This window comes from Cnephaeus nilssonii, assembly GCF_951640355.1.
Source record: "Cnephaeus nilssonii genome assembly, chromosome: 10".
NCBI lineage: Eukaryota > Metazoa > Chordata > Mammalia > Chiroptera > Vespertilionidae > Cnephaeus > Cnephaeus nilssonii.
In genome coordinates this window covers 59,720,150-59,741,343 of record NC_137081.1, presented here as the reverse complement: position 1 = coordinate 59,741,343, position 21,194 = coordinate 59,720,150, and the positions used below count along the sequence as shown (strand labels likewise).

At 37.7% G+C, this 21,194-nt stretch overlaps 1 protein-coding gene across 4 annotated transcripts in view; it reads left to right on the top strand.

The window, feature by feature from the left end:
- GALNT13 (polypeptide N-acetylgalactosaminyltransferase 13) overlaps window positions 1-21,194 on the top strand; it is a 504,499-nt gene that overhangs the window by 278,491 nt on the left and 204,814 nt on the right. For all 4 annotated transcript variants that reach the window (XM_079782941.1, XM_079782940.1, XM_079782939.1 and 1 more), the window contains exons 5-7: window positions 17,041-17,207; window positions 17,869-18,076; window positions 20,699-20,869. In XM_079782941.1, coding sequence (XP_079639067.1) covers window positions 17,041-17,207; window positions 17,869-18,076; window positions 20,699-20,869 — 546 coding nt within the window. The remainder of the gene's footprint in view (window positions 1-17,040; window positions 17,208-17,868; window positions 18,077-20,698; window positions 20,870-21,194) is intronic.

Sequence of the window (21,194 nt, the reverse complement as noted above, 5' to 3'; positions counted from 1 at the left end):
AATGTTTTATATCTTGAGAGGAGTTTAGGCTACACAGGTGTTGGCACTTAACAAAGCTTAGGAAATGCACACTTAAGATTTGTGCATTTCATTGTATTTAAGTTTTACATTAAAAGTAAAAAAAAACTGATTTAAAATCAAATTCTAGTTAATAAGCATGATGCAAAATATAGTGGGGAGTTTGAAATTCATTAAAGTAATATGGGTAGAGGGCCTCATAGGAGAAATAAACATGACAGAATAACAAGGGAAGCAAAGACAGAACTACAAGAGGGAACTAGTCCTACCAGACATTAAAACATAGCTCTATAATTAAAACAGCTTAATAATGGGGCATGGATAAAGATGCAAATGGAATGAAACAAGAAGTATAGAGATAACTGTAGGAATAAGTGGAAGTTTAATATATGATTAAAGTTACATCTCAAGTCACTGTCCTAGTGCTGGTAGTGAGGCTGGGATAACTGGTTAGTCATTTGGATGTGTCTGTCACACATCAATGATTCTCTCTCTCTCTCTTCTCTCTCTCTCTCTCTCTCTCTCTCTCTCTCTCTCTCTCTCTCTCTCTCTCTCTCTCTCTTCCCCTCCCACCACCACTTCCCTTCCTGTCTGTACTCAGTGGAAACTAATGTGGAGAGAAAAAAGTACTTTTTATTAATTAACTGGGTGTGGAGAAAAGAAGAGGAATTTATGATGCATACAGTCTTAACTATTACTTAATTCAGCAGCAATTAAACCTTGTTATTACTCTTTGTTATTTTAAAATTTTATTTTAGTAGTTAATTCAAATTGATTTCTATGCTTTAATTTCTTCACTTATTTTATACATGAGACTGATTTTAATTTTATTTTGTTATTATTTATGGGTTTAAAATATTTTTGTATATATTATATATATATATATATATATATATATATATATATATATATATATATATATATATATCATATATGGTATTTAAGTTTTATACCACAGGAACAAGGTGTAATTTTTCCCTGTAGCATTTCCTTAATGTCAAAAATGTATGCTATTCAATTTCAGCATATTATTGAGTATAATTTATATTGATTTATATATAATGATATTTTTAGAAAAACATAGTTATAGGTGGATATGTAGATATATAATGCTTTAAGTAAACAAAACTAAAACATTGTCTGTGCCAAAGTAAAAAAGCTAAATTCTCAGAAAGCCCACATACTTGACTCCATACACACAGACTCTTCACATTGACCCCATTCCAATAAAGTGCAATGACCTGCCTAAGTGTTTGCCCCCTATTCATTCTATCCCCAATTCTTTTTTTGTTTTTTTTTGTTTGTTTGTTTGTTAATCCTCACCCAAGGATATTTTCCCACTGGTTTTTAGAGAGAGTGGAAGGGAGAGGCAGAGACAGAGAGAGAGAAACATCAATGTGAGAGAGACACAGTGATTGGTTGCCTCCCGCACGCACCCGACCACGGCCAGGGAAGGAGCCTGCAACTGAGGTACATGCCCTTGACCAGATTCAAACCCTGGACCCTTCAGTCCAAACTGGCTAGGGCTGTGTCCCCAATTCTTAATCTAAAGATGAAGCGGTGCCTCTGGGAACAGAGCTAGTCATCTTTATATCCAGGATGATGAAAGGGCGTCTCGGCTTAGGGCATCCCTGTAGAGTTGTCCGAGTGCGCGCAGCACAAAGACATCAGCTGAAGGACTGAGTGGGTGCACTTGCTTATGAGGCTGTGCACTTTGCTGAGGGGCTATTTCTCACTGGAAGAAAGAGGGCCTTTTTCTGGGCACAAAGGCCTCATATGCTTTTAAGTCTGTAGTGGCAGGACTCCACTGTCCAGAAGGGGTGTATTTTTCTAATCATACAAAGGACAGTGTAGTCTGATGATGGCCCTGATTCTAGTTCAACAAGCCCATTTATAGCTTGCCTGATCCTAGTGCCTCTCTCCGTTAACACGTTGATCCTACGATCTAGCTCCCATGTTATACCTGATTCATGAACTGTTTTCTGAGCTTACGTATCAGTATCTTTGCCCTGGTAAAAGTAGACGCCCAGTGTCTTCATGAGTGAATTATTTTCTCCCTTTGAACTTACAGGTACTGTGTTGTTCTATTTCTGAATTCATCATCTGGAGTTGGTCCCTTTATCTGATACTAGGCCCCACAAATATCATCAAATTTTCTTTTACCCTATTTTCATTTTGCTTGTTTAGGCACCACCTGGCAATGCTTTCGCCCCTGACCAACACCAGGCTATTCTTGACATAGGCTTTTACTCTAAAGCATCATCAATAACAATTCTCTCTGGAGAGAGAACTTCACTTGACCAGTTTGAACTTTCTTTTATTTATCTATAACTCCATCTTCCCTCAAGAGTGCATGGTTCATTAACGACATATTGCTTGGTATATATATATTTGATGAATACAGTAGTCCCTATTATCCAAGAGATCTATCTTCTAAGACCTCCAGTGGATGCCTGAAACCACAGATAGTACAATGCATACCATCTCCCCCCCACCCATACATACATACAAAAGGAAGCACTTTATGGCTTCTATTTGGCATATCCAAATTGCTAACATACATCACTGCTCTTCTGCTTTGGGGTGATTATTAAGGCAAGTAAGATTTACTTGGACACAAGCACTGTGATACTGCTACAGTCAATTTGATAACTGAGAGGACTACTATGTGACTAACAGGCAGGGAGTGTATACAGCATGAATGAGCTGGATGTAGGGATGATTCACGTCTGAGTCAGGAATGAGCTGCATGGTGAGAGATTTCATCATACTACTTGAGTGTGCAATTTAAAACTTATGAATTGTTTATTTCTGAAATTGTCCATTTAATATTTTCAGGCAGTGGTTAATGATGGGTAACGGAAACTGCACAAAGTGAAGTCGTGGGAAAGGGAGGACTATTGTAAATAAAGACTTTATATTGAAAGACTTCTATAGCTAGAAGGTTACAGCACTTATTAAAATAAATATGTAAAACATACTGGAGTTTAGGAAAGTGAACAGTTGAATATCCCTGGAGAAAATTTGGTTTCATAGGGGAGGTTGATTGAGCCCTACCTGGAAGGATAAATGTGTTATTTAGGGAAGAAAGCATTCTAAACACAAGGAATTCAGAGATAAAGAGAGATGCCTGTGTGAGAGAGAGCTTTGTTTCCTGAAGGGACTTTGAGATGTTCAATATTGTTGAAGACTTAAATGCCACTGAGAAGAGAAGATCACATGAGTGGTGCTGAGCCATATCAGGAGGAGCCTTTGGATTATAGCTGTAGGCAATGAAGAGCCATCAGAAACATTTTAATAAAGGAGAGGCTGTTTGGATCTTCATTTAGGTCTCCAATGAGGAGGGTATACTTTTGGCATCAAGAATGTTCTACAGATGCACCATATTGACTCCATGACATAACTTAAAGAAGAGGTGGTGGTCTACAAAGAGGATATAGTGGAATGGAAGAATAAGAAAGATACTGAAGGAAGCATTATCAGGATTCTGTGACTCATGATGTTGAAATCACCATAATAATGTTAGCATCAAAGTTTCTGGCTTTGAACCTATGTGGCTGGTGGCTTCATTATCTCGGAGAGGTGAAAAACTTGAGGGCCTGGCTGGTGTGACTCAGTGGTTAAGTGTCAACCAATAAAGCAGGATTTCATGCTTTGATTTTGGGTTAGGGCACATGCCCAGGTTGCAAGCTTGATCCCCAGCAGGAGACATGCAGGAGTCAGCCGATCAATGATTCTCTCTCATCATTTATGTTTCTATTTCTCCCACTCCCTTCCTTCTGAAATCAGTAAAAATATATTTTAAAAAACACACAAAAACAAACGAGGCTCAGGGTGATCAGCTGACTTGGATAAGCCCATCAATGAAGGCAGAAGCAAAGCCTGGTCCCGATTCCAGGACTATTGGTAAAAAAAAATCAGTGTTATTTTTTCACTAACAAATGTAAGAATTTAAATATATGAATGCAGTAGCAAGTAATTTTGTTGCAAAATACTTCCACTACAGTTATCACATTCAATAAACACATTTATTTTAGACAACTCATTGTTAAATACTTTCATAACTCTTTCATGAATGAATTATATTCAGAGGTCACTCACAGAAAGGGAACAAGCTCATAACCTTGTGTTCTAAAACAACAATGGTCACAGCACTTACTTGAATGACATTCTTTTACTTTTAGCTACAAAGTTGATTTACATCATTAATTTCTAAATACAGGAAAGTTCTTCACAATAGAAAGAATATAAAATTTGCTTGTATCATACTTATTTTTATGTCTTAAAAAAGATTATTTATTAACTATTGACATCATGGAAATAACTCCAATGGGACTATATGATTGCCATTTATTTGGTAGGAATTACATCTATGATGTTTTAGTTTTTAATATAAACCAGATGTCAGCTGAGTGTATCCAGTCTATTAAAGTCAAGATGAGGTCAGTTTAAACCCCAAAGGAATTATCTGATGAAGTCCAGAGCTCTTCCTAAAATTTATTCAACTCCCCCAGTGGACTTAGGGTTTTTTAATTGCTTTTGTCACTGCTTTCTCCATTTCTCACAAAGCAATCCAAATACTAAACCTGGCTTCTTCCTAAAATTAGAGACATAGTCATGCAACCACTAATGCAGTGCATTTGAGAGTAGGGCAGACTTGATGAACAATAGAAGGAGAGTTGGGATTGCATTACAACATTGTAGTCCAACATGAACTTTAGACACAACTCATCTTTCAAATATCCTCCAGTTATCACAACACTGAAGAAAGTCCACTGGCTACTCTCAGCATTGTAATTGCTCATCACCTCTCTCTACACCTTTTTATTACTTTCTTTACTGTACCTCACCTCCTGGCCCCATCCTATTAGAGCAAAGCAAAGGCTCCTCTCATCTCATTCAAAGCAGTTAGACTTTGTTTCCTGGGATTGCATGTGTTCAGGCTCCTGCCTGCCTCCCCAGATTCCTTGTCTAGAAATTCTCCATAACAAAGTAAGTTTCTTAAGAGGCAAATAACCTTATCCTATCAGATAGAACTGCAGCTTTTGAAACCTAGCTTCCTCACTTAGAAGCAAGCTTTTAAATGATCTGAATAGCAAGATCTTTATTTATCAAATGGGTGTAATAATATAACTAGTTCATAAGAAATATTATAAGGATTATCAACTGCTTACTCCACAAAAGACCACCAGAATAACCACCAGCTTGTCAGTTCTAGGAAGAGGCTATTTATATAGGTGGATGTTTAAAGAGATTGGGAGTCTGGGTCTAAGTGGTTTATGACTGGTTTTTCAACATAAAAATCTTATTGGGATTAATCAAGTATGTGATGTAATAATTTAGGATTGGTGGATAGAATGAGGTGATAGTCTTGAGGTGAATTGATAATCAAGAAGTTTGTCTAGTTAAGATATATTGTTCTGAGAAGAAAGCCATTTTCCCAACTGAGCAGGCTGTTCTCCTTAGAAGATGTATTTTTGAGCAATTTATGTATAGATTGGAAGTTCTGAAAGCATACATTAAAGTTATTTATAAATTTACAAGAGGCTCAGTGCACGAATTCGTGCACCAGTGGGGTCCCTCGGCCTGGCCTCTGGGATTGGGCCAAAACTGGCTCTCTGGCATCCCTTGAAGGGTCCTGAATTGTGAGAGAGTGCAGGCCAGGCCGAAGGACCCCACTGGTGCACAATAGGGGCCGGGGAGGGACTGTGGGAGGGCTCCAGGGCACATTCAGCCCATCTAACTCAGTCCCTATCAGCTGGACCCCAGCAGCAAGCTAGCCTACCGGTCAAAGTGTCTGTCCCCTGCTGGTCAGTACATGTCATAGCGACTGGCCGACCAGTTGACTGTCTGCCCCCTCGTGGTCAGTGCATGTCATAATGAATAGTTGAGCGGCCTTAGCATATCATTAACATATTATGCTTTGATTGGTTGAATGGACAACCAGACACTTAGCATATTAGGCTTTTATTATATAAGATAGCCTTGTCATAGTACTGATAGTTAACCACTGAGGGTCAAATGGGATGACCCATATAAAATATATAGTATAATGAATATATATATATATATACATATATATATTACAATGAATATATATAGTACAATGAATATATAATACAATGAATATAGTACAAAAATATATAGTATAATGAAGAGTTCAATAAATGTTTGCCACTTAGTACTAGCTTCCTTATTATGTTACTGGAGGCCTGGTGCACAGATTTGTACACCAATGGGGTCCATCAGCCTAGCCTGTGGGGATTGAGCTGAAACCAGCAGTCTGACATCCCCCGAGGGGTCCCGGAGTGTGAGAGGGCACTCCGCAAAGTTGTTGTCGCTTGGCAGCTCCTGCACTGAGCGTCTGCCCCCTTTTGGTCAGTGTGTGTCATAGCTACCAGCTAGTTGGCCAGTTGGCCAGTTGGCCAGTCACTTAGCCTTTTATATATATATATATATATATATATATATATATATATATATATATATATATATATATACTAGAGGCCCGGTGCACAAAATTTGTGCACGTGGGGGAGGGGGTTGGGGTTGTCGGACATCCCTCTCACAATCCAGGAGTGCTGGCTCCCAACTGTTCACCTGCCTGTCTTCCTGATTGCCCCTAACCACTTCTGCCTGCCATCCTGATCACCCCCTAACCACTGCCCTGCCAGCCTGATTGATGTCTAACTGCTCCTCTGCCAGCCTGTTTGCCCCTAACTTCCCTCCTCTGCTGACCTGGTCACCCCTATCTGCCCTCCCCTGCAGGCTTGATTGCCCCCAACTGCCCTCCCTTGCAGGCCTGGTCCCTCCCAAATGCCCTCCCCTGCTGGCCATCTTGTGGTGGCCATCTTGTGTCCACATGGGGGCAGCTATCTTGATCTTGAGTGTTGGAGTGATGGTCAATCTGTATATTACTCTTTTATTAGATAGGATAGAGGCCTGGTTCACAGATGGGGGCCAGCTGGTTTGCCCTGAAGGGTGTCCCAGGTCAGGGTGGGGATTCCCTTGGGGCGTGGGGCAGCCTGGGCGAGGGGCCTGTGGTGTTTTGCAGGCCAGTCATGCCCCCTGGCGACCCAAGCAGAGGCCCTGGTATCTGGGATATATATATCTTCTACAATTGAAACTTTGTAGCCTGGAGCAAAGCCAACCCTTTTGTTTGCTCCGTCGTGGCAGCCATTTCTGTTGGAGTTTATTCACCTTCTATAATGGAAACTTTGTAGCCTGGACTAGAGGCCTAGGCAGCCAGGGCAGGTGGAAAGCTTGGCTTCCTCGGTCGCCAGGGGCAACCCTAGCCTGCTCTCTCCAGCTCCATAGCTGCCGCCATTTTTCTTGGGATTTATCTTCTATAATTGAAACTTTGTATCCTTGAGTGGAGGCCTGGGCTGGCCAGGGTGTGTGGAAAGCTTGGCTTACTCTATTGCTGGGAAAACCCAAGCCTCCCTTCTGCTCTCTGTGGTGGCAGCCATCTTGGTTGGGGTTAATTTGCATACTCGCACTGATTGGCTGGTGGGCATGCCTTGTGGGTGTAGCAGAGTGGTGGTTAATTTGCATATTACTCTTTTATTAGGTAGGATATTTCTTAAATCAGGGTTTGAATGCTGGAGGATTGGTCCTAACTCTGGCTGAGAAATCAAGGTTTGATAATAACCCACAGGAAGCAAGTATTGGTGGGCAGTCCCAGCTTTGGTTAGTAGGTAGAGAGCTTATGGATATTCAAGGCAAGGCAAGAAGCAGAGACCTCAGCAGGCAGGCAGAACATGACTCTCTGAGCTCTTCCAGCAGAAAATAATAAGCAGAGACTACGGTAAGCAAGAAGGAAGATTTAATAGCAGGCAGCCACAGCCAGCCAGAGAAATTTTAGATTAGGGCAATAAATGATTTAGAATGACTACAAGGAAAAGACGATGGTCTTTTGTTCCACATTGCTACCCTGGACAAACAAGTAAAGCAGTTCTTAAGCCAGGGAGGTCTAGACACCACATCTATTATTCAAACTGCTTTGGAAGTGAAGAATACAGTGGAAACCTGACCACAGGAACTAAGTATAAGAGACAAATTATTAGAACATGGCCATGGTCAGAATCCTAGCAGAAGCAAAGCAGACCCAAATAACATACAGACCTTATCTGTATTTTATACAGTGTTTCATAATAAAAGGATAGTGTAATAATAAGTGAATTTCATACAATTCCTTTATAATTTCATTTGTTTTCCTCAAAATTCATGTAAAGTAGATATGGCAGCAGTGTTACCCAAATTTAGGTGATGATAAAACTGAACCTTAAAAAGAGTCTGTTCACAGATACTAAATGGCAGAACTGGGAGGCACACATAGGTTTTCCAGACAGAGAACTTGCTCCAGTATGTTTGAATAGGAGTGATGTTACTTAGGTTTGAGTGATGTTATAATAGAATAATTCGTAGACCAATTTTCTTACACTCTTTCCTGTTCTGATCCCTAGCTTATTTATTTGCCCTGGGCCTAGAAGATGAAATAACAAACCCAACTGAAGATATGAAAAAAGAAAGTGGAAAATGTGGTGTTTCTACACCTCTAGTTCAGATAATAACAAAGCAGAGTTACCACTGGGAAGTTGATCTGATGATTCATACAATAGTCTGACTGTGAAGTTTATATTTCTCAACCCCTTATTAAATATATTTCCTGACATGCAGAATGCTAGATCCTGGAGAGGCAGAGATAAATAAGATTAATCTTCTTTCTTCTTTTAAAGAATCCCTTAGCCATTGGATAAGATAGATTTATTATGAAAGAGTAAAATAATGTTATAAAGATTGAGGCATATATGCGCTATAGAATTGTGAAAGGAAGCAGAATCATTCTTTGTGGGGTTAGGGAAGAATAGAGAAATTACCTGGCTCCCTGTTTCTCTTTCCTCCAGTTTGTTAATCTCTCTCTGAGGTCCTTGTGGCATATTTCAGAAAGAAGCCAACAAGCAAGGGAGTCTTGGAAGCACATCACTAGCCCAATAATTCTCCCGCCTCATCCACCCATCCAAATGTGTAGAAGAAAACAGAAGGAGCGAATGGCTTTAGTAGCAAATAGGCCAAGGATGCAATACAGGGTCTACCTGGATTTTAAAATAAAGTTGTTTGGGGAAGATGGATAAAATCTGATTTTTAAAAAAATGAATTATTGAAGTAATTATAACTTATAGGAACTTACTTTTGAAAGGTTTAATAAAATGTAAATAGAAATCAATCTATAGAAACCCACACAAAATTAAATGCTTCATTTTTATGAGACCCCCAAGCTGTTTAATGATTATGAAAGAACCAGTTTCCTGTTGCCTAAGTCTTCTTTGCATGGATGCATTGGAAAATGATGAAATTTCTCTCTGTACATATGATTGTTAATGATTTGGAAACAGAAACCTTGCGTAATTCTGCAACATTCAGTGCAATTCCCATAGCTTTTAATAATAAGAAGGTTATAGAGGACTTGTATTGTAAATCTTTATTTTTAATTACTGTTATTAATTTTCTTTGATTGAGATGATAAAAGGTAACCACTGACTCACTGAACAACAATCCAACAAGTCATCAAACTACAGTGTTGAAAGCCTTTGTTTGTAGTCTTAAATGGATTATGTCTAACTAAACCACTATGTAATTATGAATCTTTTAGTCCATTTTTCTTTTTTTTGATGTGGCATATTATATTCAATAGCTTATCTGAAAACATCAATATGATTCAAAAAAGGATAAAATTAAACTGTAACAGTCTGTATTCCTGTAATATGTGCATATCCAAAGGGAAAGATGGTAAATTAGGTACACTATATCACTGTATTTTCATGTTCCAGATATAGGAAACATGATCCCACCCCTATATCTTCTTGAAAAGAGAATGGGTGGATTTATTTCTCATATATTTATAAATCAACAGCTGATGCAGTGAAGGCTGGACTGACACGTGACAGAAGAGATTATAAATTAAGTAGAGAAGACTTTCCGAATCCAGGGCTTACAATTATAGAAAAAGGTGACATTAATTTAATCTGCTATAAACATAAACAGATATTAACCTTATGTATCTTACTTTAAAATGTTGATGTAAGCAAAAAAGGTTTTATTTATATACTTACATATTGAAATTTTTTTTTCTTAAAATCCAGAATTTCTGTTCATTAACTTTTGGTAACAGTTTTCAACTTTGGCTGTACATTCAACCATTCAAATCCCAGAGGGAGATATATTTTAAAATCCCATTACACATGACCACACCCAGACACTGAAATCAGAATCTGTTGCTGAAATTCACACATCAATGTTTTTGTTTTTGTTTTTTCATGCTCATGGGATGATTCCAATTGCAGCCAAAATAAGAGTCACAAATATATTATTACAGAATTAAAAGGAAATAAACTTTCACTTCAAGCATTAGAGATTTAGCATGTCATACTATGGTGTAAATATGAAATATTGCTATGATAATACTTATGATTTTCCTAGAATACCAGATTTCAGGAACTTAATTGGACTAGTAGGCATCAACTACTCCTTCCAAACTGATGAAAATTGCTAGTGCAGTCTGCTACTTTTACTCTCATTGTGCTCCCACCAGAATGTCAATTTGCCAATCTCATTTAGATGTTTATATAAGAGAAAAATAATCTCTTCATAAAACAGAGTGCTAAAAGAGTATTTGGTCTGTATGTTCATAATTTTAATGAAAGCTGATTTTTTATGCTCAGTTTTAATGAAATGATACTGGGGAAAGGTTATTTCTCTCTCTTTTTTTTAAATTGAAAGGAGAGGGAGAGAGAGATAGAAATATCAATGATGAGAGAGAATCATTGATCGGCTGCCTCTTGCATGCCCCAACTGGGGATCAAGCCTGCAACCTCGGCATAAGCCCTGGCCAGGATTTGAACCATGACCTCCTGGCTCATAGGTCGATACTCAACCACGGAGTCATGCTGGCCGGGCTTATTTCTCTATTTCATTATATATATATATATTTGCGTGTAAGATTAAGTCATATTTTTGTATGATTTAAATGTGTGTGTTTTTTTCTAATTTTTCAGACACCAGTAATATTTAAAATGTTTAATATAGCATATACCCCAGGGAAGAAGGCATTACTGTTACTAGTATTAAATAATACACTACTTCATTATTATCATTATTATTACTTTATGACCCAGAGTATTGAATTAGCTCTCTGACTTGAGACTTGTATTCTGTAAAATCAAGGTTGGAATTATTCAGCTTTGAAAATCCTTTCCAATTCCAACATTTGGAGATTCTGAGCTTTACTTTGTAGACCAAGTAATATCTAACACTGATTCCAGATTATATACTTTATTCTTATGAAAAATATATAAAAGCTGAGGTGAATAGTGTTGAAGTTTTTCTTATAATATTACAGAGAAGTTGTTTGCCATCTGTCAGGGAGAAGAGAGTATTAGAGTTTCAAACTCTACGAGCTTAGAAACTAAATATATTAAAAAACAAAACAAAACACTAAAAAACACGTTAAGTACTTTTTCTGTACTACACAAAAAATTATTATATTCACCTGTTCTAAGATATGCATTTTGTATAGTTTATATGTCTGAAATCAGGATGAGTTTTATAGTCAACTAGAGGCCCGGTGCATGAAATTCGTGCACGGCGGGGGAGGGAGCTGTGTCTCTCAGCCCAACCTGCACCCTCTCCAATCTGGGACCCCTTGGGGGATGTCTGACTGCCTATTTAGGCCCGATTCCATTATCCCTTTCACAATCTAGGACTGCTGGTTCCCAACTACTCACCTGCCTGCCTTCCTGATTGCTCCTAACCGCTCTGCCTGCCAGCCTGATCACCCCCTAATCACTCCCCTGCCAGCCCGATCAATGCCTAACTGCCCTCCCCTGACACCCCGGTCACCCCCAAATGTCCTCCCTTGCACATTCCCTCTTTATTAGAGTTTTTTCTTTAGCATATTGGACAGTCCTAACTGGTTTGGCTCAGTGGATGGAGCATTGGCCTGCAGAATCAAGGGTCCTAGGTTTGATTCTGGTCAAGGGCATGTACCTTGGTTGGGGGCACATACCCAGTCGGGAGTTAGCAGGAGGCAGTTGATCGATGTTTCTTTCTCATAGATGTTTCTAGCTCTCTATCCCTTTCCCTTCCTCTCTGTAAAAAATCAATAAAATATATATTATTAAAAAAGAAACATTTAAGATTCCTCCATATCTGCATGGCTGGTGTGACTCAATGGTTGAGACCCCAGGCTGCCACCGCTGGAGGGGTTTGGGCCCTGGCCAGGCTGAGACCCCAGCCCAAGACTGCCGCCTCAGCCCAGCCAGGCTGAGACCCCTGCCCTGGCTGCCATCTCAGCCTGGCTGCAGATAGCTCAGTGGGTGCCTTCCCTGGCCTGAAGATCACGCATTGGGGGTGCACTGCGCTGCCGGCCTGACACCCCGGCCCCAAGCCCCGCGGCCCGCTTCGCCCCCGATCGCGCACGGCTCAGGGGGCGGGGCGCTGCTGGCCTGACACCCCGGTCCCAAGCCCCGCGGCCCGCTTCGCACTGATCGCTTGCGGCTCGGGGACAACCAACCGGACACCCCGGACTGCCGCCACTGGGCAGGGATTACTGTGTGTGGGGCAGTCGCCTCCCAGCTAGACACCCTGGACTGCCACTGCTGGGCAGACTTGGGGACTCCGCTGGGACTCGGGGCTAAGAGGACTGGGCGCCGCCATCTTGTGGCCATGGGCGCCGCCATTTTGTCGCCGGGTGATGGTTAATTTGCATATTATCCTTTTGTTAGATAGGATGGTTAGTTGCCGTCATTGTCTACCCGTTGGCAGTTGTTATGTAGCCACTATATTTTAAGCTATATGAACATGGTCATGGCTGTTCATATAGTCATGCTTCAATGAAGTTTTGTGTGCTGATTATACTCCATATGTACAATTGTCATCTGACATTTCTTCAGATAGATGACAATAAGATTCTGTTGCGGGGGGAAAGTTATTGTCTGAAAAGAAAGGCAAGGAGATCACAACAAGAATTAAAATTCATATGATGAAGCAAATATTTATTGTTGGAACAATTCTGTATTTTCTTGCTAGTCAATAGCTGACTGATTTATATAACTTTGCTTCTTATCATGTCTATCAGGGATCAACAGAGGGGACATCACCAGAGATCTTATTAGAAATACAGAAACTTGGGCCCATCCCAGACCTACTGAATCACAATCTGCATTTTCTCAAGATTCCCATTTAATTCCTTCACACTTTAAAGCTTGAAAACACTTTACAGTACCAAGGAAGATACACAAAAAAACATGAAGCTGATTCATATTTTGTAAGTGCTAATGATGTCTCTCATATGTTAAGCAATACAACCTAAAGCAAAGAGAAAACCCTTAGAATAGATGACAGATGATTAATGACTGTGACGTTGAGTGTCTTTTCATATGTCTATTGGCCATCTGTATGTCCTCTTTGGGGTGGGAATGCAGACTGGTACAGCCACTGTAAAAAACACTATGGAGTTTCCTCCAAAAAAGTAAAAATGGAACCACCTTTTAACCTAGTGATCCCACTACTGGGAATCTATCCAAAGAAACCAAAACACTAATTTGAAGGAATATATGCATCTCCATTGTTCATTGAAGCATTATTTACAATAGCCAAGGTTTGGAAACAGCCAAAGTGCCCATCAGTAGATGAATGGCTAAAAAAGCTGTGCTACATTTACACAATGGAATACTACTTGACCATAAAAGAGAAGGAAATCTTACCTTGAACGACATCATGAATGTACCTAGAGAACATTATGCTAAGTGAAATAGCCAGTGAGAGAAAGACAAATACCATATGATCTTACTTATTTGTGGAATCTAATGAGCAAAATAATTCAACAAACAAAATACAAGCAGAAACATAGATAACTGTTGCTACTGATTCATTAGCAAACATGACAATATTCATAGAAATCTATGTCCAGCCCGGCTGGTGTTGCTCATTGATTGAGCATTGACCTATGAACCAGGAGGTCACAGTTTGATTCCCGGTCAGAGCACAAGTCCAGCTTGCAGGCTTAATCCTGGAGGCATGCAGGATGCAGCTGATCAATGATTCTCTCTCAGCATTGATGTTTCTATTCCCCCGCCTCTCTCCCTTCCTCTCTCTGAAATCAATAAAATATATATTAAAAATAAATGTCCAAATAATTTGAAAAGATTTTTCTATAAGCTTTATTTAAGTGTTAGGTAGATTCTAGTGATAAAAAACATTATGTCACAGTTTATTTGAAAAAATTTTTTTTTTCATTTTTTAGTGGTACCTAAAATTATGGTGTACCTTACCATAGGTGAAAGAATAGCTTTGATGAAATACAGGCAATAATACCAGTTCAGTGTAACACAAACCTGTCAGAAACAATGAATATCCTAGCTCTTGCTGATGCATATATCATTGCACTTGAGGTAATTAGATAAACTGACAGAAAATGATTGATTGATGTGTATAGCTTAAGAATTATTCTATATTTTTTATTGTCATACAAAGTTTGCTTTGATAAATAACTTTTCACCTGGGAATAAGAGGAATAATTAATAAAAAATATTAGCCACATTTTATGTTTATGCTACATTAAATAATAATAGTGTAAAGGTTCTCTAAGTATACATAATAGCTGCATTAATAGTAAATTAGGTCAATATAGCTTTGTCACATATTATGAATAAAAAATTAACATTTGTGAGTGCATTTTTTAACCACAAATAGAGCATGATAGAAATAGTTTAAGAAGATAGATCCAAGTGTCTGCTTTTTATTTTGACCTTTTAAATGATTTATCTATACTAACATGTCATTCATATTTTCTTCGTTGGCATCTAGCATAGTGTAGAAAAAATTGATTTAAAATTCATCACTTTGTTCCAAATGATATTGAGTAGCCTTTATAGCCTATTATCCTTGGGTTAAAGCCAGTTGTCATTGACTGTTAGATTGCTTTCAGCCTGTATTTCCAGTTTTACTTCTTTATTGATGATAATGATGATGATGATGATGATGATGATGATGATGATGATGATGGTGATTCTTACCATCCTTTTTCCTTAGCATGCTGAAAGAGATGGGGTGTGATGAGGCTGAAGAATTGAGAGTTGAGAAAAATCATGGAGAGAACCTTTCTGACTTATCAGGATGGCTTTCTAAGTTCATATAGTGCTGAGCTGCCTGGGGTTACAATTTAGTTGACGAAGCACATAGAAACTACTTGAATCTTGCTGGCAGAATGGGAAGAGATGACTATGAGTCAAACTACCTTTTTGCACTACATTTTTCTTTTCCTGTATACACAATATCATATATTATGGATGCTTAATGTTTTTCAAATAAATATATGCTGAAGGAAAAGTATATGTATATAATTTTTAGTTCAAGTATATGTACATTATTACCTGGTTATATTGCAGGAGACTTCACTGAGCAGGTGAAATTTAAACTACTTTAAAAGATGATTAAACTATCAGTAGATACACAATCAGTATTTGTTTTATTATATGCCTTTAACTCCCACATTTTATTGGATTTTCTCATTCACCCATGAATGAGACTAATTATAACAATGCTTGTTTTGTGTCATGTATTAGGTTGTTCATGAGTGGCAAGAAATGTTGGATTCATTTTATTTGGTGGAATGATTTTAATTCCCTAGCTCTTCAGAATATTTTATATGAAAAAAATAATCTAAGGTGAATAAACTTTAATTCTTGCTATGGATACCCAGGGACATTTTTTTTATTCTATAATGATGATGATGTAAAATCACGTGACAGAAATGTCTGAATGTTGACAAGTTCATGGGAGTAAGAAACATCTGCATGTTAAACTTCTGATACTACCAGAGCAGTATGCATATTATTTATCCAAATGTACATTTTTGAATTGATTGCCTGAAAAGTAAAATCTGGGCTGCTTTGCACAAGCAAAGTTAATTTTTTTTTTCCTCAAGACATCAAGTTCTAATAGTAATAACAATTATGGGTGCGCTCCAGACACCAGCAACATCTGAATAACATGAAAGTTTTCTTAAAAACACAGAATCTCAGGCTATAACCCAGACCTATTGAATCAGACTGTGCATTTTATTTTATTATTTTTTAATATTTTAAAATTTATTTCAGAGAGGAAGGGAGAGGGAGAGAGAGATAGAAACATCAATGATGAGAGAGAATACTAGTAATTAATCGGCTGCCTTCTGCACGCCCCACACTGGGGATTGAACCTTCAACGCGGCATGTGCCCTGACCGGGAATCAAACCCTGACCTCCTGGTTCATGGGTCGACGCTCAACCACTGAGCCATGCTGGACAGGCCAGAATGTGCATTTTAACAAAGCCCTATTTCCATTAAAGTTTGAGAAGTGCTGGTGGCCTGCCTATTCCCTGTCCTGATCTCAGATTTGATTATATAGCACTAATTGAGAATCTATAAAATACATCCTGGCTCCTGAACTTTTCCAACAAAGGAGACATGGTGCCCACCACTCTCAAGCAGAATGAAAAGCATGCGTGAGTAGATTTTAGAATAGAAAAATAATCTGTTTTACATGCTTCAAAATTCTGTGGATGTATGCCTTTTCTATGTTCTCATGACTTTTTGAGTTTTATACAATAATTGTCCTTTTCTCAACAAAGAATAAAATTACATCCAGTAAATGAATTCAGCTGTCCCTGTTGTACCTGGTCTCCCTGTTGATAGTCTCAGAATGTTATTTTAGCTTCCTTAGACTCGTGGAAATCATGCTGCTTGGTTCCCTGCAGGAATGAAATGAAATATTAGTAATTGTGCATATTTAATTTTCAAAATGCCAACTGATTACTCACAGCATTTATAAAAAGGAAAATTATTGTAGATGTGCATAAAATCTTTCCTTAATAAGGACCTTTGAAGTCTAAAATTGTGCTATCATGGATATTTTTTATTTCAGCGATCAGAATAAAAAATGAATTATTTATTAACATATCTTTCTTCTTTTCCTTTTTCCAGATGCAAGACGAAGGTCTACCCTGATGAACTTCCAAACACAAGTGTAGTTATTGTGTTTCATAATGAAGCTTGGAGTACCCTCCTTCGAACTGTTTACAGTGTTATAAATCGTTCTCCACACTATTTACTTTCTGAGGTCATCTTGGTAGATGATGCCAGTGAAAGAGGTATAAATGTTTTTCTCACATATTTTCTTAAATTAGAACACTTTATTATGGTCAAGAAGACAGCTGGGAAATGATCTGTATTTTCCTTGTAATTATACTAACCCTGAAACCACCCCTCATCATCAGTGCATTTCCATCAATGTATCTAGGCAATCCCAACTCTAGAGACAAGTAACTAATTATTACAGTTTCTTGCATGATTCCATTTGGTTCTTACTAACCCAGGAAATCAGCCAAAATGACTTTCAAAAGACTTTCTTTTTCCCCAACTCAACTGCTCATATGATTGAACATTTATATGACTTTATGGATACTTATCCTTTTTTTTTTTTTTTTTTTTAGTTCAGGTAAATGCAAAATAACTTAATGAAGGAGCCCGCATTTGCCAGTGTGGCTTCGTTTCTCCATTAGAGTCTGACATGTTAACTTCCTATTTTATCCTTATCTTTGTCAGCCAAGTGACAGGTTTTAATTACTGTACATTAATACACTCATGAAGTCTCTATCCTTCATGTCACCTACTGCAAAAAATGTCGACAGGAGTTCACCACCATTTCTGTGTGTTGGGTTTTCATCTGGGCAGTAGTATCGCTGCGGTGTCTTAAAACAGTTTCAAATAAAACTGTTAAACTTCCTTATAAATTCTTATTGCACGTTACAGATTTTCTCAAGTTGACATTAGAGAATTATGTGAAAAATTTAGAAGTACCAGTAAAAATTATCAGAATGGAAGAGCGCTCCGGGTTAATACGTGCCCGCCTTCGAGGAGCCGCTGCTTCAAGGGGGCAGGTCATCACTTTCCTCGACGCACACTGTGAATGTACCGTGGGCTGGCTGGAGCCCTTGCTGGCGAGAATAAAGGAAGACAGGTAAGGACTCACGTGTTCTCTCTGCCTGGGCTATGACTGAACCTGTCAGGACAGTGTTGGCTTTCCATCAGAACATCTCTTCCAGGTTGCTATTTTCAGGTGTATTCCTAGCTTTTAAAAAAGCCGTCCCCACCTTTCTCACTTAATAAAGACCTTGGCTTAGTAGTGCTGAACATGAATATTTGATTAAGAAATGGTCAAACAATTCAAATAGTAAACATGTTGAATATTCATTTTTAGGGGAAGGAAATCAGGCTAATTTGAAATAGTACAATTGGGTAAATTACATTTTCAAAGCACCTTATTGTACCCTCACAACCGCTGTGTGAGGTAGGTAATGTATATATTCTTACTTGTACCTAATAATAGGGAGGAACACATAAATTAAGTAGCTTGCTCCAGTTATTGGAAGTGATGGGAGCAATTCAGTTGTTCCTATTCCCAGACTAGTCTTTTTCCTGCTAGGTCAATGTCCTTATTCAAAGTCTAGTTCAAAACCACCTTCAGGATCTTAAAAATAAAAACACATAAATTCCACATTCCAATCATAAAACATACAGAGCACAGCTATATAGAATGCTTAATTATTTAAACAGCATTGCCACTTTGTACATAAAAATGATGGAATCTGAAAGATTGAATGTTACTTGTAGAAATTAAGAACCTCCTGGTTACCTGAAATTCTCTTTAATGATGAGGCTATGAGGTATGAGCTTTTGCTGAAGATATTCATAAACATTGGTGATTAATGAGTATAATTCCCAAGCACTTAGGAAGACAACCATGTTGAATACTGTCTGATATAAAAACATAGCATTGTATAAACACCTTGCTTGCAAAGTAAGTTCCCCTGCAATAGAAAGGTCTTTCTAGAATTGAAGTTTTTAATTAAACACTCAAAACCAGGGCTGTGTAGTGAGAGCTAGTCCAGCTATATCACTTAAATGGCAAGATTTGATACTGGCCACGAAGATGGATGGATTTTGCCAGTAAAAGGAACCCTAGCAGTTGAATAAAGCAGTAGGAACCTTTTAGTCAACTGCGTGTAGTACACAGCTAATAACATTTTTCCACTCTGTGTATTGTACAGTACTCACAGGAGGGTAAGACTGGCAAAATAAAATGAACTTGGAACATCTTAAATGCATTTCTTGGCAACATTCATACATTATGCTGCCTTTTAAAGCATGTTTCATATTCAGCTTAGAGAGTTTTTAATATAATATTGTTTCAATATGGTCATGCATAGATCATTTATTTTTTAATCTAACAACACATTTAAATTATATTTCTATGTAATGAACTCTACTGTTTTGTTCTACTTGTGAATTCTAAAGTTGCCATAACTAGATAATAAAGTCCTGTTCAAAGTTATTAGATCTAATTTCATCTTCCTACAAATTAAATTATTAAATTTAATAAATAAATAAAGGAAGATATGGATTTTGTAGGGACCAGTGTTACCAAGAAGTTTTTTCAAGGGTAGGTGAATTCAATTAACTTCAGAGAAGTCTAGTCTTTAATTAATTGTGTGGAATATAAAACAGAATTGAAAATAAGTATTAGTGATGCAGGTGTTACCAAAGCAGAATAAATGATGGACAACATTTATTTGCTTTCCACATCTATGTACGATTCAAAAGCATATTTGTATGTTTACCTTCTACCAAATATGACAAATAAGCTCTGCTCTTCAGAATTAGCTACAACCGAGGCAAACTTGGGTAGAAGTATGCATTTACTGTGGAGATGACACAAGTTTGATACTATAATAAGACATATAAGCTGGGAGCATGGGAAGGCACAACATGGGTTAAGAGAGTACCTATTGATCTCCCATGGCGAACAATTCATTTTACCTTAAAAGCCACCATCAAGAACCCCAAATCTCCTGGCTTTTTCTCTTACTTTAAGAAAAGATGAGTCAGGGTATAAACACCAGAAATTGAAGTTGGTTATCTTTCCATATCTTAAAAGATGTAGATTGTTACTATAAACTCTTAAGTCTAGGACAATTCACTCAGAAATTGTCATGACCCTAATATCTTTCATGGGAAACATTTACTTATACTGTACTGATTATTACTATTTTATTGTTATTTCTGTTTGTTGATTTTTGTTGTTTGTTTTTTGTAATAGATATTTTCTCCATAAAGATTTTCATAAAACGATCTCCTTAATCTAACGTAACCCCTCTGAGATTTGAACTACCAGATCTAATTTGCAATCATCCATTCTCCACTCCCTATAAGCAATTACTTTCTATAAAAGATATAGCTAAAATGATGCATAATATCAAAGCAGCTGTACTAATCATGCTGTGGGCAGAGATTTTATGAATAATAGACCATGTCCATCCTGCTGAGTTAGTACTTAGAATGTATTTGAAAATCAGCTTGAAGATCAATCACTGTATCTGATTAGATTATACATGGTAGTATAAAGTTGACTGAAGGAAGATCTGGTAAAAGGAAATAATTCCATAGGAAAAAGGACAAAATAAAAACATATTAATGTCACAAAATAATTAAATTTCAACACATCAAATATATTGAGCTGGAAGAAACACCTGTAGCACTTAAATTATTATTTATGTGTAAACTGGTTTTACTTCTTCTGCAGGAAAACAGTTGTATGCCCCATCATTGATGTGATTAGTGATGATACCTTTGAATATATGGCTGGGTCAGACATGACTTATGGGGGTTTTAACTGGAAACTGAATTTTCGTTGGTATCCTGTTCCCCAAAGAGAAATGGATAGGAGGAAAGGAGACAGAACATTACCTGTCAGGTATGTAGATGCTATCTTCCTAGGGTAGTAAGTGTGTTCCTATAATAATTCAGAAGTATTATAAATTTGTGTTCTCATTTTTAAGTCTTTAAACATCAGATATTTTTATTCATACACACATATGTGTCATCATCTTTTACACTATCATCTAAGAATCAATGGCTATATTAAATCTAGTTTAAATTAGCACTGGCAAATTAGCATTGGCAGAAGTAGCCAAATTTCTTTTTAAACTTTGTGTATCCTTATATTAAAATATATTTATTGTCAGTTTTCTGTGTGACAGATATGTGCTAGCCTTGCCAATTAATGTAGATATATACCT